Raw genomic sequence first — 16,987 nt, 5'->3', positions numbered from 1 at the left:
ATAAAACAGCCTTTTACAAGTACATTACAACCTCTTGCTTATAACATGGAGGTGGCAGTAACAAATAAACAGAACAGCAGTGAATTTTAAAAGAGATGGGGTTCTCGGCATGAGCGGAATCCAGCCCTCCTCCTTTCAATTCTCGGACCCATGCGGACAGCCTCAAGTTCAATTAAGCATGTGGGGTTGCAGCTTCCCATTGAGACATTTGGTTGGCCACTGTGAAAACAGTACAGAATAAATGGGCCATTGCCTTGATTTAGCAGGCTCTTCTTACGCTCTTAATCCTTCCTCTAGTTGAAAGGATCAGGTAAGCAGGTGATGGGTGAGAGCTCTCTGTTTGATGCCCTGGATAACCGCTGCAAACCAGAGTTGACAGTACAGTGGTACCTTGGTTTAAGAGCAGCTTTGTTGTGGTTTGGTCGTGTCCGACTCGTCATAACCCCATGGACCAGAGCATGCCAGGCACTTCTGTCTTCCACTGCCTCCCACAGATTGGTCAAACTCATGTTAGTAGCTTCGAGAACACTGTCCAACCATCTCATCCTCTGTCGTCTCCTTCTCCTTGTGCCCTCCATCTTTCCCAACATCAGGGTCTTTTCCAGGGAGTCTTCTCTTCTCATGAGGTGGCCAAAGTATTGGAGCCTCAGCTTCAGGATCTGTCCTTCCAGGGAGCACTCAGGGCTGATCCTTCAGAATGGAGAGGTTTGATCTTCTTGCTTAGTTTATGAATAACTTGGATTAAGAACGCTGCAAACCCGGAAGTAGGTGTTTTGGTTTGTGAACTTTGTCTTGGAAGCAGAAATGTTCTGCTTCCTGTCGAGTGTGTTCCATTTGCAAATTGAGTCCCCCGCTGCTATGGGAAAGCACACCTTGGTTTAAGAACGGACTTTCGGAACAGATTAAGTTCGTAAACCAAGGTACCACTGTACTAGGCTAGATGGACAAAACTGTATTTGTTCAGTGTTAACAGGGTTGGAGATGGAGGGACAGAGGAAATGAACAGCTGAAGGAACTTGGCTGTTCAAGGAAATTTGGGATGGGTCAGTTATCAGTTCTGGCAACTATTCAAGGTTGAGTTTACAGCAGTCAACAGCAGCAAGAATTAAGTCTCCTGGATGTTAAATATCCAGCAAGACTCTTTCCAAAGTCCTTTGTGAAGCGTCATGCTACCTGCCTCTGCTAATTATAAAGAAACTTCCTTAGTGGACAGAATGATCTTCCTTCTATTTGACCAGAGCTGGAGGGTGCCATTCGCCTGACTTTCCTGGGGTCCACTAGTTCAAGGCCCACTGTGAGTCCAGTAGCAGCAAAAATCTGTAACAGACTCTTAGGTGACACAGCCAGGCTTAGGATAGAGAGAAAGGGATGTCTGCAGTTCTAAGGCATGAAGATTTTAAAGGAATGATGGGAACTACAAGGTGGGAGTTTGATTTAAATGAATGGGGATTTATACAAATATTTTTATTTTTTGGGTGGGACAGGAAATGTTCTTGATGTGCTAAGGGGAATATTATGGATGGTGAAAATGGTTTTGTAGAGCAGCAAAATGTGAAGAGTATGGAGCGGAAGGGAATATTATTCTACACAATCAGCCAATAAATTTCTACAAAACATGACACACACAAAATCCCACACTGGGAAGGTAGAAACAGTTGAGTTGGTCTTTTGTAGACCATCACACTCTGACAACCTGACCCAACATCTATGGAACGTCTTACTAGACCTCATCACTGCAAACTTTCTGGAAAGCTCCAAAAATAACTGCTCCCCTTGGCCTTTCTTCCAGATTTTTATGCTGAGCTGCTGCCGATTTAAGTCGTATTATATTATTGCATGTTAATGTTTTTGGGTCTGATTGTTGTTTGATTTCTTACTGCTAACTTTATAGATTGATTGATTGTGCTGTGCTGCGTAATAGTATTGTGTAACTGTGCTATGGGTAGCCTAAAAATATGCAAAAGGCAAGGGTGCCGGCATGAACAACATTCCATAATCCTCAGATGATAATTCATTATTGTGTTTAGACAGGCAGGTTAATGGCAAACAACACAAACTGTGTAATTTCACTCTTTTGCTGTAAATCCTGGAAATAGAGAAGTCTATTGCAGGCATAGACAAACTCGGCCCTCCAGATGTTTTGAGACTACAATTCCCATCATCCCTGACCACTGGTCCTGTTAGCTAGGGATGATGGGAGTTGTAGTCCCAAAACATCTGGAGGGCCGAGTTTGCCTATGCCTGGTCTACTGGATTGGATTCTATTATTGATCAGAGGACACTACTAAGTTAAATCTTATTTATGGTGTGTATTTTGCGTTTTTATTTATTTTTATTGTACAACACCTTGGGCTGCTTTTGGGAGAAAGGGTGATCTAAAAAGGCAACTAATCAACAAATGAAGTATAGTGACAAATTTATCATAATATTTAAACATATATTTAAAATCCATATGCAAGTCATTTATATGTACATCAAATTGAACAGAAGCATGGATGACTGTTCTACATAAATTCAGAAGGTGATTGTCACTTACCCTCGTTGATCCTTCCCCCCTCTTTATTAATGCAAATAAAATAATAATAAAATAAAAGCCCCAATGGTAAAGAGCTTACGTCTTGCAGGTGTGATTCCTTCTTCTTGGCAGATAAATTTAAGTGCTTCTCTAAGGTTGAATAATACTTTTCACTTTCTTTATCAAACTTCTTCTTTCCTTCCTGGAAAACAAGACATTCCAAAGTAAAGAACAGGAAACTAGAACCGAACGTGTTGAAGAAAAGACTTCTCAACCATTAGATCAGGGATCCCCAAACGTCTGACTTCACTGATCCCTTCATGAGCTTATGAAGTTCTCATCAACCCCAACCCAAATTCTTGGGAAGGAAAATGAAACAAAGTCAAGAAACGCCAATACATAATCAACGTTTGTCAATCACTAACAAATTACTAGGAATCGTAAAAATGTAAAAAATAAATAAATAAGGAGGTACAGTGGATGCTCGGGTTGCGAACATGATCCGTGCGGGAAGCACGTTCGCAACCTGCAGCGTTCGCAACATGCAGCGCCACGTCTGCGCACACGTGGGTCGCAATTTGGTGCTTCTGCACATGCGCAAGCACTGAAACCCGGAAGTAACTCGTTCTGGTACTTCTGGGTTTGGCGCGGTGCAGAACCTGGTCACGCAACCCTAAGTATCTGTAACCCGAGGTATGACTGTAATACTGTTGTAGTGTGGAATCCTCTTCTTAAATACAGAGATTCCTCACTGCCAAGGGAGGTCTGCTCTGTACATGCCCATATTTGTTATTTCTTCATTGTTCACAATCACATTTTTCACACTATGCATCATTAACTTCTTTCCCACTCTTAGGCCCTTTCCATCCCCCAGGTCTACAGATTCATCGCCTGCACAGTCCCATTTAGTCCATGCTGCGACTTGCACAGGTGACAGAGACCAGTGGGGATTGTGCCTAAGGAGAAAGACAACAGGAATCTTGACAAGAATGACATCTGCCCAGGAAGCTGCAAACTGCCCTCCAGAAGTGAAGGCCCTCTAGCAAACGTTGCTAATAAACCTTCCTTATTCCTTAACTCCCAACCCTGCACTGCAAAGTCCCATTTGATGGGAGAGCTGCTTTCTGCTACCATAAATTCTCACGCTTTATCTGTCCCTATATACTGACGTAGCAGTGCCACACACAACACACGTGTCTGGAAATGTTCAAGGTCAGAACAAAACTCTGATTCTTATTATCTTTGTAAGATGGGAGCCCCCTTCCCAACATTGAAGTTGGTTTTTAGAAAGCAAGGAAATAAATTCATGCATAACCACAGCCTATTGCATATTTGTCCTTCATATGATTAAAAAAATCAAATATCCTCACGGTACATTTTTAATGCAACATGGATATACATCAGGTTGAGATATATATCGGAAGCCCTTTGCTTCTTAAAAGGAGGAAGGCGTTTCAGCAGATGCCAAGGCAGCTTTAATAAATAATAATAATAAAAAATTTTATTTATACCCCGCCCTCCCCGGCCAGAGCCGGGCTCAGGGCAGCTAACACCAGTAAAATTACAGTAAAAACATAATAAGAGAAAAAAAACCAATTTAAAATACAGGTTAAAACGCAATTTAAAATGCAGCCTCATTTTAAAAGTAGCCCATAGATCAAAACCGTAAGGGGAGGGAAACATAAGGGTCAGACTGAGTCCAAACCAAAGGCCAGGCGGAACAGCTCTGTCTTGCAGGCCCTGCGGAAAGATGTCAAGTCCCGCAGAGCCCTAGTCTCTTGTGACAGACCAAGTCGGGGCCAGTACTGAAAAGGCCCTGGCCCTAGTTGAGACCAATAACCACCTTGTGACCTGGGACCTCCAAAATGTTGTCATTTGTGGACCTTAAGGTCCTCCCCAGGGCATACCAGGAGAGGCGGTCCCGTAGGTACATGGGCCCCAGGCCACCCTCCTAGCTTTGAGGAGAAGGAGGTCCCCCCTGCCCACAAAGTGCAGCCCTCAGCCCTCGAAGCTTCTAACTCAGCCGGCATCACAGTCCTGAGCCAGACATGTGGGTTTGGCCTAGAGCAATGTTGGCTGCTGACCTGTCCCATTCCTGGCATCAAGTCCTGCCTACATGCCCAGAGGAGCTTTCTGGTGAGGAAAAAAAAATCAACCTAATGCCCTACCTACGTAAAAAGGGCTCTGCTGGGATCTGGCAAAAAGCCCGCCTAGTCTAGTACTTTAGTCTCACGGTGGCCAGCCAGATACCCTGATTGCGATTTCCAGCAACTACCATGCACAGGTGCACTGATCCATTTTGGGACTAAGCGATGTTGCGTTTTTCTGGAGGACAGGAAGTGACAATGTGCAAGGAACTCCCCGGGTGAATGGGTCGGAGGCATGGGACAAACACTTCTTTTCTTCTATGTGCAACTCACACCCCTTTGCAAGGAGGAACAAGTTAGCTGCCTCTAGGAGTTTTGAGTTTTTAATCTTGTCCCCTTTCAGGACATTTTCTCATCCAGACCCTCCCCTTGGGTTTTTCTCAGGCAAAGCCCATAATTTCACATTTCTTCCAACTATGCATGGCGAAACATATGGAGGAATACAGAACTAGCTACATGGCAACAGCAGTTTGAACAAGATAAAAAACAACAACGAAAACCACATAAATGTTGATGCATAATTCTGCAATTAACCAGAATGCGGTAGCTAGACTGGTGACTGGAAGTGGCTGCCGGGACCACATAACACCGGTCCTGAGAGATCTGCATTGGCTCCCAGTACGTTTCCGAACACAATTCAGAGTGTTGGTGCTGACCTTTAAAGCCCTAAACGGCCTCGGCCCAGGATAGCTGAAGGAGCGTCTCCACCCCCATCGTTCAGCCCGGACATTGAAGTCCAGCTCCGACGGCCTTCTGGTGGTTCCCTCACTGCAAGAAGTGAGGTTACAGGGAACCAGACAGAGGGCCTTCTCAGTAGTGGCACCCTGTAGAATGTCCTCCCTTCAGATGTGAAGGAAATAAGCAGCTATCTTATCTTTAAAAGACATCTGAAGGCAGCCCTGGTTAGGGAAGTTTTTAATATTTAATGCTCAAGAGTGGCTGGGGAAACTCAACCAGATGGGTAGAGTATAAATAAATTATTATTATTATTATTATTATTATTATTAGGATTATGCTAAGGTGGGAGAAGGCACTTGTATTATTTCAGAGGAAAGCAAAATTTGAATGAAATAAAGAGATCACCATCTGCAGTAAACTGATTATTAAGAACATAAGAAGAGTCTGCTGGAGTAGGCCAGTTGCGTCCCACTGGTCAGCAACTGCCTGCCTTAAGCTGGGCGGCTTCCTTGGAGCTCAGAGGATCACTCAACAAGAGGACTGAAGTTCTGAACAAGGCAAAAAGACGGGTTGACTTCACCCCCAAAGGTGCACTTCTCTATTGTCTCCCAAGACAAGCCTGGATAGCTCTGTTGGTTAGAACATGGTGCTGACAGCCCCAAGGTTGCAGGTTTGATCCCCGTACGGGACAGCTGCATATTCCTGCATTGCATGGAGTTGGGCTAGATGATCCTCATTCCAACTCTACGATTCTATGACAGGTGAGCATTGATAGGTTTATCAATAGCCTTTTCCTCCATGAATTTATCTAACCCCTTCAAAACCATCCAAGTTGGTGGCCGTTATGACCCCCTGTGGGAGAATTTGTGTATGTGCTGAAGGAAGAAATTCTTTAATCTATCCTGAATCCTTCAACATTCAGCTTCATTGGCGTTCTAGCATTATCAGTGAGGGAGAAAAGCTTTTATATGCTTTTATATAAATTTTATATAATTTTATATACCTCTGTCATGTCTCCTCTTTTCTCTAAACCAGGCTTTCCCAAGCTGGAGTCCTCAGCTGTTTTGGGACTACAACTCCCATTATCCTTATCTAGCAAAACCAGCAGTCAGGGATGATGGGAACTGTAGTCGAAAAACAGTTGGTGACCCAAGTTTAGTAAACCGTGCTCTCAGTTTAAAAAGACCTGAATGTTGCTAGCTCATCATCCCTAACTATTCTGGCCAGGACTAATGTCAGTTGTAGTCCAGCCACATCTGGAGAGCTGCAGGTCCCCCATCTCTGATCTAGAGCAGTGTCCCGCTTTGAGGCAGCCTGTGAGATAGCCTAGACCACAATGTGCCCGAAAAAGTAAACACATGTGATAGATAAAAGCTTCAGATGGAAGTAAGCCAGCAGTTCTCAACCTGTGGGTCCCCAGATGTTGTTGGACTACAACTCCCATCATCCCTGAGCTCTGGGGAACTACAGGTTGAGAAAGGCTGAAGTAAGCCAACCGAGGAACCTCAGAAATCAGGTGGAGATCCACTGGGTTCTAACCCACTCAACCTCATGGATCTTGCTAGAGGACTGTTCCCTAAGTGGACACAGGATTACAGCCTCAAAATCCCAGTCATTTTTGCATGCATGCGATAAGAGATAGGGCTGAATTCTCTCTCTCTCTCTAGCTCTACATTACAACAGAAATCCCGAGGGAAGCAATTCTCACTGAATGCTCCTTTCACTCAATATTTACGTGAAACTTGCAGTTGAGAATCACGATCCAAAATGAGCTCCTGTAACAAACAGTTAAGCATTCCATTTGTTGTGACTGTGATAAATGAGCCATTTGAAATTCTGCAACATCTCACACTGGCTCCTGCCCAAATTCTGCCCACATGCAGAACTAGCAAGCATGGCTAACAGACAATTAAAATTCCTGCCTCCCTCACAGAGGCAAACAAAAGGTAGCCTGTTAAGATATGTGCAACAGTTCATCCCACCTTTTATCTTATTTTTCAAAAACTGTTTTGAAAGCAGCTATTCTGAAAGAGAGAAGTTTAACAACCATGACTTCCTGTTACTAGGGTACCCTGTGGTCTGAGAGCTGCATTTACTGGAAAGTAATGCTACAAATCTGCTTTTTAATTTTCTCTTATTTACCACATGCCAACATTCCTCTTTCAAACGACCCAAGATGGGGAAGAACGCGAACAATTGCAGTCGGTGCCTGAGCCATCGCTCAGCCGTTTCGACTGAATTTACATCTTCATTTTTATTTCGGACATGATGGAACTGCTGGGAATCTCTCCATAAAATGCTAGTGAGCCAGACTCTTCTGGCTTTTAAAAAATAAATGACTTGGACAAATATTCCAGGAACGCTACGATTTATTATTATTATTTTTTTAAGCCAGGCTTCCAAACCGATAGGTCAGCAAGTAGCATAGAATTGCCAATGATTTTCAGGTCAACCTCACCCCCAACACATGTGAAAGTTCATGCAGAACCACCAATGAAAGAGATATGAGGGGGGAAATCAAAAGCAGGTTAAGTCCCATATCAAGGGATTTACCTTGTAAAAAAGCCAGCGACATTTTTGAGTATGTTGACGAATCTTATGGAACAAGGGCGGGAAGCCTCAAGTCTGGGAGCCTCTCTCTTTGTCCGTTCCGCCCCCCCCCCCCCGGACTCCCTCTAAGGAATGGCTCCTCCTCAGGCCACACTTTTCACTGGCCCTGATCCACCGGCTCCTCAACTGCTTTTTCGTCACTTGGAATGTATTACTGAACTCTGGTAACACCTTTTGCTTGCCATGATACCCTGTTTTCCCGAAAATAAGACAGTATTAATCTTATATTAATTTTTGCTCCCAAAGATGTGCTAGGTTTTATTTTCAGGGGATGTCTTATTTTTCCATGAAGAAGCATACGGTACACGTTTATTGTCTAATTGTGAGTCAGCCAGACTCCGTCAGGGCAGAGCAAGCAGCAGGCAGCAGCTTGGGAGTTGTAGTCAGAAACATCTGTTAGGAACCAAATTGGTGAAGCTGGTTTAGCTGAATCAGTCTAAGCCTCTATTGCAGGTGTCCATTCTATACTTCTAGGTAGCATCAGAAGGCAGCCATCCCTCATTTCAGGAAGAAATTCCCCCTTCCTGGTAGAATGTCACAAAATCTGGAGTACTTTCTTTTGTTTGCACAGATCTGGCTTTCCAGATAATCTCCTGTACTGTATCTTGGAAGCAATAAATTCTTTCCAGCCTCCTTAATCAATGAGGAGCACTGACCTCACCATCACTTTTGTTCAAATCTGTAGCCAGCTGTTAAGCTTTGGCCGCAAAGTCAGACTCTGGTCCCCCCCCCCCCCCCGCATGAAGTCTGATTCAATCTTCAATACCCACCCCTCTAAGAGACTTGTGGAATTTATAGGCTTCGCTCTTGCTTCTATGCTAAGTGCTTGGCCCAGTTTTTACTGAGAAGATTCTCCCAGAAGCCACTTGGCCATGGACCAAACATTTCCTCTAATGTGTGACCACCACAGGCTTCCAGTTTAAGACTGGTGGGAGGGTCATAAATTGAGGGTCCCGTAGCAACCCCCTAAAAGCAAGGTTAGATTGTCTGCCAAACACTAAAGGCTGTTAAAGACAGTATGAGTGTCAAGAAGCTGGAATAACTGCAATATAATGGACCTACCACAGGCAAAGGGGCTCTATAAAGTGGGACTCTGCTCAGCACTAACCAGTCTACTTTTTCCCTCTTAAAAAAGGAATATGTAACACTGGACATGATTACTGTGCTCAAATGTCACACTAAACCATGGGTAGGCAAACTAAGTCACGGGGCCCGGATCTGGCCCAATCGCCTTCTAAATCCGGTCTACAGTCGGGCCGGGAATCAGCGTGTTTTGACATGAGTAGAATGTGTGCTCTTATTTAAAATGCATCTCTGGGTTATTTGTGGGGCATAGGAATTTGTTCATTCCCCCCTCCAAAAAAAATATATATAGTTCGGCCCTCCACAAGGTCTGAGGGACAGTGGACCGGCCCCCTGCTGAAAAAGTCTGCTGATCCCTGCACTAAACCATGGCTTAGCACAACATGCATGCACAGGAAAAAGCCACAGCAAGCCCCTTCCCTGTTGCAAGGCTGGGAGAACTGCAGTTTTAGCTCAGCTGTGTTTTGAGGGACAGACCGTGGTTAACATTAACTGTACTCATTTTTAAAAAAGTCTAACCTGGTGTAAACTAACCATAGTTAATGTTAATCACAGCTCTGGTTCCAGGTGACATAGCAAGTTGTGGTTGGGAAAACCCAGCCAGATGGGCGGGGTATGAACAATAAAATATTATTATTGTTATAACAAAAGAGTAAAGGAATGTTTTCCAACTCCTCCTGTCGGAAACTCGGCCCATGTGAACACACTGACCTTGGTGCTGATAAAGAAAAAGGAATGCTTGAACCATAGAATTAGAGAATGGTAGAGTTGGAAGAGAACCCAGGGGTCATCTTGTCTTGCCCCCTGAAATGCAGGAATCGCAATAGAAATATCCATGACAGATGACCAGCCCTCTGTACAAACTGTGGGGTAATAGTGTCACTGTATTCTGCTCTGGTCAGACCTCACCTGGAGTACTGTGTCCAGTTCTGGGCACCACAGTTCAAGAAGGACACTGACAAACTGGAACATGTCCAGAGGAGGGCAACCAAAATGGTCAAAGGCCTGGAAACGATGCCTTATAAGGAACGGCTGAGGGAGCTGGGCATGTTTAGCCTGGAGAAGAGGAGGTTAAGGGGTTATATGATAGCCATGTTCAAATATATAAAAGGATGTCACATAGAGGAGGGAGAAAGGTTGTTTTCTGCTGCTCCAGAGAAGTGGACACAGAGCAATGGTTCCAAACTACAAGAAAGAAGATTCCACCTAAACATTAGGAAGAACTTCCTGACAGTGGAATTTGCTGCCAAGGAGTGTGGTGGAGTCTCCTTCTTTGGAGGTCTTTAAGCAGAGGCTTGACAGCCATATGTCAGGAGTGCTCTGATGGTGTTTCCTGCTTGGCAGGGGGTTGGACTCGATGGCCCTTGTGGTCTCTTCCAACTCTATAATTCTATTATTCTATTCTATGATTCTATGACCTGCTGATGGGACATTGGAAAGTTGTCCATTTCCTCATTCTTATCATCTATCTCAAATGGGCCCAGAAACATTACAGCCCCTAGCTTAGATAACTTTCAAAGAAGATTAGACTTGATCTTCATGAATTTGTCTATTTCATGCAGTCATGATAGATATAGGAAAATTATAGGCAGCTCAACATAAAAAAAAAAACTAAGATCATGGCCACTGGTCTCATCACCTCCTGGCAAATAGAAGGGGAAGAAATGGAGGCAGTGAGAGAATTTACTTTCTTGGGCTCCATGATCACTGCAGATGGTGACAGTAGTCACGAAATTAAAAAGACGCCTGCTTCTTGGGAGAAAAGCAATGACAAACCTAGACAGCATCTTAAAAAGCAGAGACATCACCTTGCCAACAAAGGTCCGTAGAATTAAAGCTATGGTTTTCCCAGTAGTGATGTATGGAAGTGAGAGCTGGACCATAAAGAAGGCTGATTCCCAAACAATTGATGCTTTTGAATTATGGTGCTGGAGGAAACTCTTGAAAGTCCCATGGACTGCAAGAAGATCAAACGTATCCATTCTTAAGGAAATCAGCCCCGAGTGCTCACTGGAAGGACAGATCCTGAAGCTGAGGCTCCAATACTTTGGCCACCTTATGAGAAGAGAAGACTCCCTAGAAAAGACCCTGATGTTGGGAAAGATTGAGGGCCCAAGGAGAAGGGGACGACCGAGGACGAGATAGTTGGACAGTGTTCTTGAAGATACCAACATGAGTTTGACCAAACTGCGTGAAGCAGTGGAGGACAGGAGTGCCTGGGGTGCTCTGGTCCATGGGGTCACGAAGAGTCGGACACGACTAAACAACAACATAGGCAGTATAACACTATCGGCTGACGGTGAAAACTGGGAGTGGGCTGTTGCTTTCATTCCATTGCTTGTGTGTTTCCCATAAGTATCTGCTTAGCCAACTAGACCATTTGTCTTATCCAACAGAATTCTGCTTTTATCCTTGAGGGGATCACATGAAGACTGTGACTGATCCCTTCTTTGTGAAGGTTCATCCATACAAAATTATGAGATGTTGCCACCAGTCTGGCAAACCTCCTGATGAAGCCTTAGGCAGCCCAGCTATCTGGACAGTTTATCACCCCAACGGACAAGCACCCCTCTTCTTAAGCCTAGCTATAGAGACTTTGAAACAGTAAGAAGTTTTAGATTTACCCCCCGCTCAAAGCCCAACTCTTGCCTTGTGAACTATAGAACCTTAGAACACAAAAGGAGTGGCTTAACAACTGCACGGTCTAGAATGTCAGGAAGATTAAGTGAGAAATTCCAGAAAACTGCCCTTTAAAGCCAAATGTCAACAAATAAAGAATTTTATTTTGGAGAAAGGGAGAGGGTCAGGGTGGGGAAGAGAGTGAGAAAGGAACCACACGTAAAGAAACTTGCACATCAAATCAAAATGCGATCTAACTTATGTGGTTACCTTTTACCTACTACCATAGAATCTGGGCTTCAGAGCATGTGCAGAGTTCCATGGAGAAAAGTAGCCCTGAAGCTCTCCATTGCTGGGGTCCTGATTTTGATTGTTTTAAGAACTGAGAGTGAAGTCTAACCTTTTTAATTGTCGAGACCAGTAAAAATGGGCTCTGAACAGAGACTGCTTAGTTTTGGGACAATTACAAAACAGACTCGGTTGCTGACACAAACAAAAAATTATTTAGAAGTACCTTCATCTTCCTAATGACTCTGAAGGTACATCTCAGAACAGCTAGCCAATTCTGAAGAGTCAGTTAAGGAGGGATTACATTTAGAATGTGAATTCAGAAACAAAACCCAGGATATAATCAATGGGACTTCCAGAAGTGCAGTGCACCATATGAAAAATAGGCAGATAATCTAATAGCAAAATATGCACTTTTTGAAATATTACTTAAGTCTTTGGTGTGACAACTGCAAAAAATCTTACTGCCAGAAATAACACATCAGAGATGTAAAAAATATTTCTAAAATTCTACTTTTCTGCATTTTCTGTCATATCTTTGAAACAAACAGCTTGAAATACGGCTTCCCCTTTCCAATAGGGAAGAAAACTTTAGATAATGCCCTGTAATATTTTTCCATACTGTGATCCATGCAAAGAGCAGCTTTCAGAAATGTAATATTTCTTAAAGGTTTTCTTCCCTTCTTTTGATTTTCTTAATTGTTTCAGCATGTTACTTGAAACAGTATCCTGTTTTGAAAACGAACAGCCAGAGGAATGGAGTCTGCTTGCCTTCTTTATTCATCCTCTTCGAGTGTGTTTAATGAAATGTCATAGTGTGTATATATCCCTTGGACAATTCATCCTAAGAGCTGCTTTGCTTGACCAAAGGTTCATCTGATTTAAGGTTCTGGTTTTAACAGCATGAGAGCAGACAGACACTACTGAAATTTTGAAGAGGGAAAGAAGGCAAACGTTTTCTGCCATTTGTTCCCACTGTCTGGTCCAGAGATGCTCGTCTCAAAATATGGTGGTTTCGTTTAACTGTAATGGCTTATGGCTGTTGTCAGACCTAGCCATTACTGGTGCCTTTCTTTGAAATTGAAATAATTTATTCTCACTTGTACAACTTGTATACAGTGAGATTACACGAGCACCCCCCACTCAGCTCTCTTAGTCTTAATTCCCCTCGTTTACTGACACACACACACCAAACCCAAAAGTCAGTTGCCCTGCTGTTATCTTTTCATTCAGCAGCCTAACAGCCCATGGATAGAAGCTGTTCTTTACCCTGTTGGTGCGACTAATCATGCTTCTATATCTTCTGCCCGATGGCAGGAGATCAAGAAAGTGCCGACCTGGGTGTGAATCATCCCTGAGAAATTTCCACACTCTCCTGAGGCAACGTTCTTCTGCTATTTCTAGAAGGAGGGGTGTTAGCATGGGGTGGGCACTTGCACAGCTGAGCACTCGGAGCCTTCCGCACCTCAGCCAAGCCCCTTCCCCTCTGCCCCACGTGAGCTGGAGACTTGCTCAGCTGAGGTGCTGGAAGACTTATTCCCTGCGCTTCAGCTCTGCGGGTCAAGGAAGCCGCCCTGCCTCTTGGGCTGGCATGCACAAGCAGGAGGACGCGGGTGGCGCCGTGGTCTAAACCACTGAGCCTCTTGGGGTTTGGCGATCGGAAGGTTGGCGGTTTGAATCCCCATGAAAGGGTGAGCTCCCATTGCTCTGTCCCAGCTCCTGCCAACCTAGCAGTTCAAAAGCACGCCAGTGCAAGTAGATAAATAGGTACCACTGCGGTGGGAAGGTAAACGGCATTTCCGTGCACTCTGGCTTCTGTCACGGTGTCCCGTTGCGCCAGAAGTGGTTCAGTCATGCTGGCCACATGACCCGGAAAGCTGTCCGGGGGCAAACGCCGGCTACCTCAGCCTGAAAGTGAGATGAGCAACGCAACCCCATAGTCGCCTTTGACTGGACTTAACCGTCCAGGGGTCCTTTACCTTTACAAGCAGGAGGGACAGGGTAGCTCTCCTGCATGTCAGCTGTTATCCAGGAGGCCTCAGCAAATCTTCTGGCTTGCAAGGAGACCGTCTCCAGAACTCGTAGAAGATGTCCGCTTTGGGATCTGGGGAGGGTCTCTTTGTCAGGCGGAGGTGCAGCAGGGCTTTGCTAAGGCTGGCCAGGGGCTGCCCACCTGAGACGCCCTAGCCAGCATTAATTCAGGAAGGATTATAGCTCAGGGGTAGAGTGATTTTTTCAGTATATTTTTTTGCATGCAGGAGATCCCAGGATTCAGCCCCAGAATTTCCACGTTAGACAGGGAAAAACAGAGACCTGGGGACTCAGTGCCAATCAGTGCAAACAATATAGCTGAAACAATGGATTGACTTAGCACAAGGTTTTACCCTGTTTAATAATTATTTATTACTTACTAAATTACAGTGGTACCTCTGGTTACGTACTTAATTTGTTCCGGAGGTCCATACTTAACCTGAAAGTGTTCTTAACCTGAAGCACCACTTTATCTAATGGGGCCTCGCGCTGCCGGAGCCCAATTTCTGTTCTCATCCTGAAGCAAAGTTCTTAACCCAAGGTAATATTTCTGGGTTAGCGGAGTCTGTAACCTGAAGCGTATGTATCCTGAAGCGTATGTAACCCGAGGTACCACTGTACCACCCTTCATTCGTAGATCTGGGGACAGTTAGCAATATAAAAACATTGTTAAAAAAACAACACAGTACATAATCAAAACAAGAACAGAAACTAACCAATAACTCCCTTACGATTTAGGGATAGCCAATCTTAAATTCAGTTTTGCAAATCAGTTAGTGGCTTTTATAAGAGTTCTCATGAAAATTCATCTGGGATGCCAAGATATCCCTGCTTCCCAACCAGGGTCCCTCCTTCAACCATCTACCACCGCTGTGAGTGTACAATTGTTGGTCCCTAATAAAGGCCCCAAACAGAGGATGCCAAGGAAGACAGAGGAAAAAATGAAGGGGGGTTAAAAAAAGAAAAAGAAAGAAGCAGCAAGAAGAAAGGAAAGAGAGAGAAGAAAAGGGAAAAAAAGACAAAGGGGAAAGGAGCAAAAATAAAAATAAAGAGGACTTCCTATTTTACATCTTCCAGTTAACATAAAAAAAGTTATTTAAGACATTCAGCCCATGATAACATCCGTCTTCTCCACTTTCTGCTACACAATATTTCTTTTACATCCAAGTGTTTTGATGTTTATTTACATATTCAGACACTCTCTTTTTTATAATATTCGCAAGGGCTAAGAGCAGATGGAGAAACAAACATACTTTAAAAAACAGCATCTGCTAAAACAACTTTTTCCCAGCAACATCTCAGCATAGACCTTCCAAGTTGGACGGCCAGAAGCATCTTATGAGAAAATAAATCTCATGCTCAAGAACTGTTTACAATGTTCTTCCTGTTTACTGATGGAAAAAGGTGGCTTAAACCAAAGGCTAACCAGGGACATGCAGGCCTTCCCTTAGGCTGGCTAAGCAACTGCCAGCAGATTCTAGAGCGGAGTTGTTGTGAAAGGCCACTTTTTTGGCCCTGACAAAGAAATGGACACACTTAGGTCCATTCATTTTCAGGGTCTGGTGCCTCCTACCTCTTAGTGGAGATGTGCAATTCTCAAACCCTTTGTGGAACTCCAAATGATTCCCCAGAATGATGTCAGGGACTGGGAAGCCAAAATGAGGGCAGGGTGCATAGTTCAAGCTAGTTGCTGGTTTCCCAGACTAAGCTCAGGGGAAAGCAGGTGGCTTAGCTGGCAGCACAACAACTGTTCTAAGCTGAAACTCTCCATCACTGGGCTTGTCTGCGAAATGAGCACCAGAAAAAGCTATACCTCCCTGCCTAGGAACATTTGTGAAGCCCTGGAAGAGTATATTCCCTGTACCCCACAAGGACTCTAAGCTCCTACCTTCCCTGACCATTGGCTGTGCTAGTTGGGGCTGATGGGAGATGGAATCCGACAAAGTAAGGCAAGAACTGAGACCAAACGAAGGACGTTTAATAGGCTTCGTCACCCAACCCCAGAAATTTGCTGGGAAGAAAAACATGCAGGGGTTTTGAGACGCATTTGCAAATAATCTAAAACGAAGCTGGACAGCTGTTCTGCCCAATATCAGATCAAAATGCAAAACAAAGATCTTTTTTAAAAGATGTTGTTTTTAACATCTCTTTTGTGAAATTCATTTTTTAAAAAATAATTTTTACAGTGGTACCTCGGGTTACAGATGCTTCAGGTTACAGACTCCGCTAACCCAGAAATAGTACCTCAGGTTAAGAACTTTGCTTCAGAATGAGAACAAACAGACCTCCAGAATGAATTAAGTTCTTAACCTGAGGTACCACTGTATTAGTTTTACAAGATAAATTTCACATTTAACACATTAGAATTTCAAGATCAAACAAGATTCTTCCGAATCTTAGGACTTCCCTCCTCCCCTCCGTGGGTCCTTTAGATATCTTAATCAACTGCATATTATAGTTCATCCAAATTATAATCCTCCAGTGTGTCCAAAGTCTTTGTAACTATGCAAAAGTTATTGAAAGCCATGTCAAAGAGTTCAAATGTTTACAGTGGTCTTTTAATGACAGTCTATATTTGTTCCATTCTCTATTAAAGTTTTGCTCCTCCTGATTTCTGATTTTTCCCAGAAAGATGTTAAAGCAGCCTTCTTCTTTGCCACCTCACCTCCATCAGTCAACATTTGTTCAAAGAACTGAAAAGCTGGAAGGAACCCAAGGGTCCAACCCCCTATGCTGCTTTTGGCCCAGCAGAGATCAGGGGTAGAGTGCATAATTCACATGAAGAAGGTTTCAGGTTCAATCCCCATCATCCCCAGGAATGACTGTGAAAGACCCCTTGCATCAAATCCTGGAGAATTGTTGCCGGTCAATGTACACCGTTTCCCTGAGTGAACTGGGACAACGGTCTGATCATTTACATGCTGAACCCTGGATTTAAACCAAGACAGAAGCTTTAAGTAGGCAAGAAATAAATATATATTCATGTGGCTGCAGATTTTACCTTGGTATTGAATTA

The 16,987-nt window shown here is 43.9% G+C and overlaps 1 protein-coding gene across 1 annotated transcript in view; it reads right to left on the bottom strand.

The window, feature by feature from the left end:
- ARHGAP42 (Rho GTPase activating protein 42) overlaps positions 1–16,987 on the bottom strand; it is a 178,406-nt gene that overhangs the window by 73,849 nt on the left and 87,570 nt on the right. Inside the window, exon 5 of the mRNA XM_079973564.1 lies at positions 2,616–2,717. Coding sequence (XP_079829690.1) covers positions 2,616–2,717 — 102 coding nt within the window. The remainder of the gene's footprint in view (positions 1–2,615; positions 2,718–16,987) is intronic.

The sequence above is a fragment of the Podarcis cretensis genome (genome assembly GCF_951804945.1).
Source record: "Podarcis cretensis genome assembly, chromosome: 4".
Classification (NCBI taxonomy): domain Eukaryota; kingdom Metazoa; phylum Chordata; class Lepidosauria; order Squamata; family Lacertidae; genus Podarcis; species Podarcis cretensis.
Note: the sequence above shows the minus strand (reverse complement) of the source record. Positions and strands in the feature narration are given on the sequence as shown.